We start from the raw sequence: 11,993 nt of genomic DNA on the forward strand, positions 1-11,993 counted from the left end.
GTGTTTTGGGTTAGGAACTATGTCTGGACAACAGCTCGTGAACATTTGTCTTACAGTACTACCTCTCTCTGTGATACTTCATTTTCCTTCACCTTTGTAACTGGCAATGAAGAATTACACTAATACCACTGACCAGAGTAAGACCTTCACCGGTGCTTTCTTATGCCAGTTTTAAATGGCAGCTGACAAGTAAGTGGTTAAGGATACTGACCAGCTACGGCCTGACTTCGCAGTAAGCATTGCTGAAAATTAACTTCAGAGTAGGAATAATTGTGGAGAAGTTACATTTCCTAGGTCAGAACAGAGAGCAAAATTTGCATGTTGAATTGGAGGGCACTGTTGGCCAGCAGAGATGGGGCAGTTCTCCCTCGTCTGTCGGAACCCTTATAGAAATGTAGTATTTTCATCCGGGCTGTTTCTCAGCTTCAGTTTTGACCCAGAAATGCCAGCCCACAGATGAAGCGGATAATCCTGGAGTCACTAACTTGGTGCCGTTTAAAAGTGTTTGAATCCCAGATTAAGGTTCCTGCTGTTTGCTTTATGACAGTGACCTAGATCCTAGTTTTTAACCATCAAAGCAGTGCCCTATTTGCTGTGCTGACGTAAGGTTTCTTTGCACAAGTGTTTCTAAATGCTTCGCTTCACAAGACAAATAATTTCTGTTGTCTCAACAATCAAGCTTTCTGAAATGCTCGAATCTTTGAGCAGACAAGCAACCTTTCAAGGGTATGCAGTCTTATCCTCAAGCCGTCAGTTAAATGGGCCCTCCATTTATTTTAAGATCGTAAGCTGAATGCGCTTGAGAAAACTCTGCTTGTACTCAAGTGGTTTAACGCTGTATTACTCGGTAGCCATTTTCTCTTGTGTCCGGGCTGAATTTTCAGTTTCACTGCAGTTAATACAAATGACTCGGCAGAATTAACTTCTTATATCAAATTTCACAATCAAATTGCTTTTGCTCAGAGCTTCTGCAATGCAAACATGAATTAAATTTTTAACAAAAATAAATTTGGTAACAATTCCATTAACTCAGGAGAGCTGTGCCTTAATACCTCACACCTCCTGGGCCTTTAACATTGCTGTCCTTAATCTGAAAGAGGCAAACGGGCGGCTGGAGCCAGAGACCTCCTGAAGAACTGCTACAGGTGAAGGAGCCGGCTGCCAGTACCGGTGCAGCCACCTGAAATGTCACTTACGTGGGCAACGTTTGAACTCCTGCCTGTGCTTTCAGTAGCGCTGTCTGCCAGCTGCAGCTGGGGATGGGAGGTGCGTGGAAACGGGGCTGTTCTAAGACTGTACGTACAGCTTCAGAAAGGTATCGCTCACTATGCCAGAGGTACGTGGAGATAGAAAAGCCTAAGTATCAGCCACACAGTAAGAAAAGCAGCAGTTAAAACTAATGTTTCTTTTGTAACTGCAATTATTTATGTTGTAGAGCTGCGAACTATAAGATCACTGACATAAGGAGATCAGAAAATTACTTAGTTGCTTCATTTAATTTTGGCTGCTTCATTTAACCCGAATCAAGGTTTCCCTTCCAGTTAAATACATTCGAACTAGTTAATTTTTTTTCAATTTAACTATTGCTGTTGCAATGACTATTGAAAGTAACTGCGTGCTCTCATGATACAGTTTCCAAAATCCAGTTTGTGCTGTAAGTTTAATTTAGCTGTATGTTGTCACTCCAGTATTGCTCTGCCTGAATATAATAATCAGCACAGTTGTATTTGCTTTACAACGGGTGCTCTAAGAGACACTTCCTGCCACTATACACTCTAATTATTTTAAAACAAGGGTAGGAACTTGACTTGCAGAGTCTTCAAGAGTGGGGCAGTGTCCAGGCCCCACTACTGAAACACTCACTGTAAGAATACAGTAAACTTCATTCTGAACTCTAGGCACTACTTTGAGGTATAGTGTATTAATTCTTAAATCTCCTTTTCAAGGAAGAAAAAGCTACACTGACTGTTATTCCCAGTGGGTTTTTGTAGATAGACATTTAGTTGATTTAGTGAAGGAGGGGGGGAAAAAAGCAAACATCCAAAATAGATTTAGCAACAGTTTTTAACAGCTTAAGCTTTAAATGGTAAGAGAGGAGCTGTATTTACACTACCACTCAACTCACAAGACAGCTTATGTTAGGCTGAAGAGGGAGAAAACCCTCTTGGGATTAAGGGCTATTTTTCCATGCAATCAATTCAACTTTTTAAATATATTTTAGTATTTCTGTTGCCATACAAAAACCATCTATCTGAAAACTTTACCAGGACTGAACAAGTAAACCACAGGGCACATAGATTCTAACTGTGCTGTAGAAAGTAAAAGCATCGCTAAATAAATAGCTAGATGGCTATAGAAGACAGCACCTTTAGTTCCCTTTATTGAGAAGTAGCAGAATCCTCATCAGCCCCAGAAAGGTGCATTAAAAGTTCTCCAAGTTCTGTTACTTCATCGTCTGTGCTGGTCACAGTCCTGCTTTCTCTGTCTTCAATGAAGTCCCACAGACGAACAGAATTGAAGAACTGGAATAGAAGAAAATCTGATTGAGCGCGAACCAGTACTTGTCACAGTTCCATCACAATATTTTCCATTATCAGTCTTATTTCTTCATTTAAAAAAAAAGGTCAGAAGTTGAGATTCAAAAGCTGGCTTTGTGCCAGGATTTACTAACGCTCTCGGCAACACTCGCTGTTGAATTCAAAGGGCCAACCGCTCTCTTTAGTGTTACAGTATGAATACAGGGAGGTCAACCTAGCCAGCATGAACAAGCTGTACCTAAATTAAACCAGTAGGCCTGCCTTGACCATTCAGGGTGGTGGCCAAGCCATAATGAGTTTTTGAGAAGGCTTTAACCATTTTAGCTGGTCTTACTGCCAGCTACATGCAGGCAAGCGAGATGAGTTTTTAATACTGCAGGCGAAAGCTTTAACGGCAGAATTCCCTTGAAGAAAGGTTTGCCATGAGAAGGCTTCGTTGGAAAAAACCAAACGATAATAAATTTTTGCTACTAAATGAAAGGTGCCTTCTCCTTTCCCCAGTAACAAACCCGTGCCTTGAGGGACGCTTTCTTCGCTTCTCTGAGGCCTTGCATGGTATGAAACATATTTAAGTAGTACACTTGACATTCAAAATGTGTTTTTAGTTACACTTGACTGGAGTATTCCCTTACCCGCACAGTCCCCTCAGAGCTGAGCTGTTTCCGTGGTTTTTCAGGTTCAGCTCGTGTCCCGTCTGGATAAGCATGAAGGTAAAGACACTTTCCTCCAAATGGGCAAGTTCCTTTCCCTTGTTCAAAGTACTTGCAGGGTTTTTTCCTGATTTAATTAGAAGAGAGAGAGTTACTGCCTTCAGCTCATAGGAAATAGAGTTCATGGGCCTTAGTCAGTGGTGCAAAGTACTGCTCCTGTTAACACACCGAGAGTTTTGGTCTCCCGTTCCCTAACTGATAGCAGTCAAAATAGATGGGCAAGATCATCAAAAGCGAACAAAGACAGACATAAAAGAACAGCGTCGTAAGTCAAAAAAATTTAACTATCTTAAGACATGGAAAAAGTGAGGGATGTTCAAAGGATGTCATTGATCTTACACGTGCATTTTCATCCTAATGAACAAATCCGTTCCTATTTCTCTAGCAACATTCCTCTCCTGTATTTATTACCACTACATTTTTATGAACCTGTTCCTCTCGTCATCTCCTTTGTTAAGGAGATGACAATACTTTGTTAATTTAATTCCAAGCTAATTCCATCAGTTTTGTCGTTCAACTAAGCTGTTGTAGCTGTGTAGCAATTTTTGGTAAAGGTGTTCCCTTACAGAGGCCATACAGCAGTACTCGGGGCGGTGGGGAGGGGGGTGATGGCTTGTTCTACAATGAAAAACATCTGAAGAGGAAATGCAACTGAACTTGTAAACTTGATGTGCAAATAGTGCTGAAACTGGTTCCTAAGGTATAGATACAGTCTTATCAAACAGCAACTAAATGGAGAAGAAAGCACAACAATAACAAAAAACCCTCAAACAACCCAACCCCCCCAACCAGGCAGTGCATTAAAAGCGGAATGAATTTGTCTTGGTTTGGAACTCAGGTGGTCTGCGACTTCCAGGTTTCTAGGTCTGACTTTTTCCCTCCTGTGCTGGCATATAAATCGGAATGGATTTGTGCTGGCATGACCCCTGCTCTTAGCTTAGACGCCCCTTTGTTAGCATTTTTTCATTCCGTGCAGTACTAAATCCGCAAGTTAAACTGACTGCCAAGAGATCTATCCATAAAAACCTCTTTGGTGCAGAAATGCTATCTATCTCCAACACAATGTATTAGTCTTAGCTGAGCACTTAAGCAAAACCCCTTTTTGTATTCTCTTCTACGCAACAGGTTGATGAGCCAAAACCCAACTTCTGCCACTACCTGACAGCTCTACTCCAGTAACACAAAAGCTTACCTCACTGAGAGCACGGCCAGTCAAAAACTGCGCTAAGCTGAGGCTTTTGAGCGCAACTTACTATTCTCAATCCAAAGTCCTTATGAATTAAAATGAAAAACCACGACAGCAATAGGTTACTGAAAACAAACCGTAGCCAAAGAACCTCAGTTTAAAGTGATTAATTTCATTCAAATATTTTGCCTGACTAGAAGATAAAACAAGGCAAGATGCTGGATTCATTTAATGGAGCAGTACTGCTTTCAACAATTCTGCTGCTGTGTTATAACAGGACTTTGGAGACTTAAAGCTTTCCAAGCAGCTGAAAAGCTGGTAGCAACAGCTACACACGGATTTAAGTTAGGCCTGTTTTTTTCCGTACTCCAAAGGGCATGCTTAAAGGTTGGTGCACATCACAGAATAAAGCTGTACAACCTTCAGCAAAAAGTCATCGCTCACTCAGGTCAAGCACAGCTCTGCTTGTTTACCTTAAGAAGAGTGAGCAAAGAGATAAGTAATGCTGTCTTACCGTTCTGTGAACTACACAACCCTTAACGCATTCCGGGCAAGCACAGCTTTGCAAAGCTGCTGTAAAACTACCCGTCAGCAGACCTCTCCCAGCGCTCCGAGCACCAGGCAAATCGTTATTAGACAATAAAAGGAATGCAGTCCCGTAGTATTTACCATTTCCAGTAGACATTACAAAAGCCCCCTGAATTTTTATCCCATATTTCAAGAGACTATTACATTTTCCTTCCCTAGTTGTTTTCCTCAGTAACTGACAACCTTCCAGGCAATTGTGTCTAAGGGATCAACAGAAAACGCGTGAAGCCAATTTTGGCAAGTGACCTGAAATGGCTTCAACATTTCAGAGCACAGTGAGTTGGAGTAATTTCTGGTCTATAATTACACAACAGACCCCTTCATAGCTGTCAAATAAAAGCGTTAACAGGGATTAAGAGTTCTCTGTGGAATGGTTTGCAATTACGTAAAGTTTAAAAATACAGGCGCTTTGATTGACTTAAGTCTTGGTGTACCTACACTAGGGACAATGCAAACAGTATTTGCGGTTACTGAACTTACCCCACTCCCTGCTTAAATGCTTCAATCAGCTCGTTTTTCTTCTCCTGGTCTTCCACCCAATACGCGCTGGGAATGACAAACTCGGATATCACGCGGCACTCCGGGCAAGACCTTAATGGATCAAGACAAAACAGCAATGCTGTTACTTGCCGAGCGTGATACTCCTGAATAAATTTGCCAGAAACAGCAGTCTCCCGAGGGAAAGGGAGATGGTTTGTCACGCTGAAGCGGCAGACGGCAGTACAGCACACGTGCACATTTGTGATTAGTTTCAATCAATCAAAATGATCCAATTCAGTGCAGTCAGGGCTTGCGTTACCTTGCGTTTGTTTCTAGACCCGAACAAAAGTAACAGGTATTTATTTCCTCAATACGCAGAAGTAAACTGCGTTTGCTAATCCCCATACTCTGACTTCTACCAGCAGTGATGAGTTCTTCACTTAGTGGTTTTATGGGATGGATTTCTACATGAACAAAGATCAAGAATCAAATATGCAACTTCAGGTACCTCAACAAGCCTAGGAAAGGCTTTATCACCCCCTCCCCGTAAGCCCCATAAAGCACCTTGCCTCCCAGCAGGCAGTGCTTTTAGAACTAAGCCAAGTCCCCCCCTTAGATTAGCTTTGCAGCGACCGGTACGTTCACCATTATGGAGAAATGTAAAAAACATATTTGAAGAATTTGTATTAGTATTGAATCCATACTCAAACCGGTTTCCAGGGTGCCGTTTCTGAAAAAACACCTCACAGTCCCTACCTTAGGCAGAATATCTCAGTACCTGTCCACCAGAAGCTCGACTCCAATACAGGTTACGTTCTAAAGAGCTAACGTTCACTTCAATGAAACTTATGATGAAAGTTGTGCAGAAAAGTCTATTTTGGCAGAAGACTGAAAATCTTTCCCACCTTTTCCTCAGCACGCTTGTAACTTGAGAGGGTTTTCAGAGAGATGCTCAAAAAATGGAAATTGCCCTCATTAGATGTTTTAAAATCTGTCACCTAAGGAGGAGCATGTTTGGAATGCACTTTTTATATAGCTAGAAGATGAAGGCATTTACTCAGATAAAGATAAATGTGTGATTAATGGCACATTTAGCTTGAATAAACTATCATTTAGAGAAAAATCCAGTAATTAAGCACATATACACAGAAAAAAAGGAGTTACTGTTCCTGCACGCAGGGTACTGTGAAGGGCACAGGATAACAAGGTCTCAGCTGTTCCAGAGTCCACACGTGTGCACTCTGCCCCACCGTCAACGCAACGAGAGAGGGCTAAGTTACAAAGGGCCCAGCTCTTCCCGCACAGGGCCACAGCATGTAAGTAAACTGTTACCAAAGGATACCCGACGCATCCTACTCGTCTTTAAGGTAGTTCTTCTCACAGCCATACTCCAATGTCCTGGCGTTTGCCAGCACTTGGACTGGGATTTTCTGAGCTCGGATTTATTAATGGCTGTGCTAATATTTACAGCTAAGGAATCCCTTATCACCAGTTTTATTTCCGTGTCAAGACGAAGCACACCGGAGAGCCCAACTCGCTGACACAGGCCACAGAGAAGAGACTCTGGTTAACACCAACTTACTTTATGATTGGATTCTCGAACTGCTTGGCACATCTCCACTGCCGGATGCAAGACAAGCAGTACGTGTGATTGCAGTTGGAAAGGATCCCAAACCTCCTCTCGGAGGCTGATGGCTTCTCGTACACCACTTCCATGCAGATGCTGCACACTTTGTCCTGGCTTGCCTGAAAGGCAAAGGCCTTCTCCATGTCATGCTCAAATGTCGCCATGCACATCTGTCACAGGAGAGACGGCATTGGTTACTGCAGTCCATAGATCAGCCTGCTCCTGGTAAAACAAGCGTGTCTATGAAAGGGTTCTATTACAGGAAAAATAAGGTACGCTGATTAAGAGCATCATTCTTACCCTTCATCGTCATAATTTAATTCTAAGAACATTAAATCACATATTTCAGCCCTTCAATGTTCTCTGCAGCTTCAGGAGTATCAGAAGTAAAAATGCCTGAACACTCTTCATTTACACCTTTCCATACCTCTGTCGTGGAACAGGTATTGCACAAGGAAATGCTTCAAATACCCCTAAACCCATCTAATTCAGGGTCCAGAATGGATGCCACACTCAAGATGTTACTCTGCTTAGCATTAAGGCCACACTCATCCACCAGATATTAAGCTTTACCCTAGCTAAGGAATTAGTCTCTCATTACAGGCTTTCCTACAGCGTTTCTCAGCACAGTATCCCAGCAGTGGCAATCAATAACCAATTTACACTTTCACAGCACTGCAAGGTGAGCTGCTGGTTATACCTGCATAGTTTTACCTCTTGCGTTTCTAAGTTCTCTGGGCTTGACAAGTAAAATAAATTTAAAAGACTTTAAATTACAGTAATAAAAAAAAAAAAGACACAAAATTAATTCCACATTAATGGCAGCATTCTGACTACTGCACCTTCTCATCCAACACACACCTCTGCTTCCGGAGCTGAGCACCTGACAGCACCGGTGACGGGACACCCTGCCAGACATCAACGAGCTCCCGGGAGAAGTGAGAACTCCTACGCCAGCACGTTTTGCAAATATATGCCGACTGCACAAAACCTGAGATTTTTAACCCCTTGGATTCTACTCCAGATTCTGGAGACACTTATGATTCAGTAACCACTAACGCTGCTGGTCTTTCTCTTCCTCAGCCTTGAGAACTCCTGTTCCTGACCAGCCCTGACCTAAATCTGGTAGCCAGGCAGAGAAAAGAGCAGCCCCTTAAGCCCGTCTTTACCCAACCAGTTCCTCATCCAGTCCCTCCAGCCGTCCTGCTTCAAGTTCAGCTCCAAAATCTCTGTACTCCGTTCAGCCTGTCCCTACTTGACCCTGCCCTGAAATCGGCCACGACCAGGAAGAGACTTTTAAAGAGGTGACTCAGCAGACCGGCTGCGGGCAAGTTTCCGATAAGGATGAAATGGGAAAAAAAGAAGTTGCTGTAAAAGGCTATCTGCATCATCGTTACCAACTAAGCCGCAGATGCTTGAACAGACTGCTTTTAGGATCATTTTAGAGCTAGACAAACAATAAAACAAAAGCTCTTTGGAACAACAGGCTCTTCTACAAAACACATCTTTGGATTTTGGAGCAAACCAACCAAATCTTGCACTGAGCAAAGCAAACCTCACACCAATTTCATGTTAATATTACCATCTCGTGAGCCTTCCTCTGTTCTTGGTCAAAAGGGTGAAGTACTTGCAATCCACATATCTCACACACGTCTCCATGGAGGTAAAGGCAGCGATCCCCGAAGTGGCACGCTCCCGCCGCAGCGTAAGGACACAGCTGCTCTCCGTCAGCGCAGGAGCTTCCAGCTGCCGGATCTTCCAGTCCGCTGCAAATAGCTTCCAAATACGAATGGGGCTTCACTTCCAGATTGTCATTTTGGTCACTGCAACACAGCACACCGCTTGCGGCACTGGGTTTCTGCTTTTCTTCAGTCAAGCCACACAGATCTTGGGAAACAGAAACATAATATGAACCGTACAAGACACTGCACAAAACCCACTCAAGAAGCTCCATATACTTTCTTTCCAATGATTACCAGTTTTTTTTTTTAAAAGTTTTCTCCTGAATGAAATCTCATCTCTAAGCCCCTTTTGCTCACAAATCACAGAAATTTTCACAAACTACCTACTGAAAAGTTTGATTTCAAGATTTCTTCAGCTGTTTTCTGTTTACAAATAGGCTAAAAAATCCTCTCGTTTCACATTAGGGCAACCGGCCCATCCAGTGCGACAGAGAGAACAGGTGGGAACAGGGGTGCAGGCGGCAGGGGGGCTCGGCTCCTCTGCCCTGCCCGTCAGGCGTGGACAGACATCTCCGTGCTTGTGTTCCTAAGGGCTGGCACAATCCTCCACAGAGCGCGCGCCAGGTACCCTGGCACAAAGCGGCCAGGTTTCTCACCATTTCACATGCCCTCACGTTGAGTACAAAATGCACAGAAAGATCTGAGGGGCAGAGATATTTTGACCAAAAACCCCAAATCAAAACAAAAAAACACCCCGCAAAATCCCCCCAAACAAAAACCATCCTTCAGGGAACACCAGGCTAAAAGCCAGCCAGCTGGACACGGTCATTCAAAGGCACTGCCAGGCACAAGCGTTTCCAGGAAAGAGGCCTCGTCGGGTAGGAAGTCCGACTGCACCTCTCCAGCTGTCCGTGAAACTCAAGTAATAGAAGGAGAAAAACCAGCTAACTCCTATCAAGCATCAAGGAGGACGAGCACAGCACCGCTCCCACTCACTTCTGTCCCTGAGCACCAGCGTTTTCTTCTCCCGTTTGCCAGTCTCGTGCAGTTTGCTCCTGATTATCGGCGCGCTGTGCTCGGGAGGATGGCGAGGATTGTGCGGCGCTGCCGACGGGAGGGGAGGCGGCGCAGGGGCCGCTGCACCCCCTGATGCAGGGAGTCTGGTGTGATCGTATCTGCGAGAGGAAAAAGACAGAACAAGTGTTATAAAGGCTAAACTTAGCACAGTGGCGGGACAGCTCCCCCAGTGAATATTTAAACAAAATAAAACTGAATAGCTGCTTTTTTTTTTTTTTGGAAAGGATTGTTCTGACAATTTGACTGAACTGCTCAGTCTCTTTCGGATCCAGACCAAAAGGTTTTTCAGCCTCAGAAAATGGATGCCTCTGAAAGCACACCTCTGTTTTCTTCTCCAGAGACACCCAGCACAGCTGAAAGAACATTATTCATGTGCATATTAAATTAGGTCTTCGTCATCTCCTCACACAAACAGGTTTGCTGGCATTTCTGAGAAGCAACCTCAAAATGCTGTGCAGGAAGGAGTGACATTTCGAGGTCTTGTTTTCCCCTTACAAGCAGCAACGCTTAGACTTTACGCTCCCACGCCACAGGAGAAGATGCAGCATTTGCATAGGGGATAGGAAAGGACTCGAAACATCCGGTAAAGCTATGGAGATACACTCCAGCAGCGGAGCAATCGGTGCAGTACAGAGGCTGGTCCAGTAAAGCCATGGACACACCTGAACCCTGGAATTTTTTTGATGGGAACAGAAATATCCTCTGTATCTGTTTCTGGTCCCGTACTTAGTGCCTACAGATGTGCCATACGCACGAATCGCTTATGCGCATCGGGTGCCCTGAACTCCACCAAAACAGCTGGAGTAAAACCGCACCAGGCTTGGCAGCCATCGTTACGGTCCGGCCAGCGTATGACGTGGTCCCCGTGACTAACACGGCTGTCAGCAACACTATACGTTACTAACTCGATGCGAGCAGCCAACAGAAGCTACAGAAATCACCGACGCTCAGCCTCCTGATCCAAGCTTGGTACCCCGAGCTAAGCAAAGGAAAGGAACTATAACTAAGCCACTGCAATGACAGCAATGCTGCCAGATCCCCTGGTGTTGCCAGGTGAAGGTACAAACACAGGCTTCTCATCCGCCACCAGAATTCGTCCACAAAGGAGCCACGGGCTGCCCTGTGGCACCTCCCCGGCGGAATGTAACAACATTAACTAACGCACAGTATTTACTAGAGCATTTCTCAAGGAGTTTTAACCAGAAGACTTCAGGAAAAGGTGTGGCACCGCTCAGCTTTCCCGCCAAACCTGGGGGAGTGTGAGAAAAACACTCTGCTTTAAGACAGGACCGAAAGTCCTTGAAATTGCGCGTTAGAATCTGCACAAAGGAGGCTACGAGCTACACCAGGAGAGCGGAGGGAAGCACTGCCGAAACACCGCCCGCTTCCAGACGCTTCAGTCATGTGGAAAGCAAACCACGCAGCCAAATGTCGTTTCATGTGAAGCGGCACATCGGAGGCTCTGGCTTTTTGTATTTAACAGGTCTTACTATGATGCGAACCAGACGAAAACATACGTGAAACCTGAACTTCAATTTCTAGAGTCAAATAACGGCTGAAGCCGAGGCAGGGTAAAACTGTAATATTGCATCCATACGCTGGTTTTGGCCAGGGGAGAAAAAGCTCACGTTTAATACATTATTTCCTTCCCTTTGTCATTTAAAAAGTCTTATCTTTTCTTGATCTTTGATTCCCTGGAGTTTAAAGCTGACTGCACGCGATTACGCCGCCCAGTTCTTCTGAACTCCCCATCCCCCAAAGAGTCAGGTCTTTACCTGCACCGAGCTCCATAGGCGCACTGCCCCTTCTGGTAATACTTGCAGACGGTCGAGGATTTGCTTGTAGCCAAGTCATGCGAGAACAGACACTTATTTCCCTCCCGACACACTCCCTGCACGTAGTACCTGGGGGAGAAGTAGTTCTGGTCAGAGAAGTCTCTTTCGCGAAGATGAGCACAAGAACGGTTGTCCTTCCCACAGGCAACGCCGAAGCGCGTTTCCGCCCGCGCCCGGCCCCGCTTCGTCCTCGGAATAAAGGTCCCCCGTGAGGAGGCTGCCCGCAAAGCGGCGTAACCGCTCTCTGCACCCGCAGCCCCGCCCGGGCTGG

At 44.7% G+C, this 11,993-nt stretch overlaps 2 protein-coding genes across 2 annotated transcripts in view; one reads left to right on the top strand and one right to left on the bottom strand.

Annotated features, from left to right (window-relative positions):
- Nucleotides 1-2,360: 2,360 nt before the first annotated feature.
- MKRN2 (makorin ring finger protein 2) lies at nt 2,361-11,835 on the bottom strand (the record flags this gene model as incomplete). Its single annotated transcript, XM_009322012.1, has 7 exons — nt 2,361-2,522; nt 3,170-3,314; nt 5,502-5,612; nt 7,084-7,298; nt 8,711-9,015; nt 9,807-9,985; nt 11,663-11,835. Coding segments are annotated over 7 exons (1,272 nt in total), but the record flags the coding sequence as incomplete, so codon positions are not given.
- Nucleotides 11,836-11,993, top strand: part of MKRN2OS (MKRN2 opposite strand) — a 6,027-nt gene continuing 5,869 nt past the window's right edge. Inside the window, exon 1 of the mRNA XM_009322013.1 lies at nt 11,836-11,930. Coding sequence (XP_009320288.1) covers nt 11,836-11,930 — 95 coding nt within the window. The remainder of the gene's footprint in view (nt 11,931-11,993) is intronic.

This window comes from Pygoscelis adeliae, unplaced genomic scaffold (assembly GCF_000699105.1).
Source record: "Pygoscelis adeliae isolate BGI_AS28 unplaced genomic scaffold, ASM69910v1 Scaffold304, whole genome shotgun sequence".
In the NCBI taxonomy this organism is placed as follows: Eukaryota; Metazoa; Chordata; class Aves; order Sphenisciformes; family Spheniscidae; genus Pygoscelis; species Pygoscelis adeliae.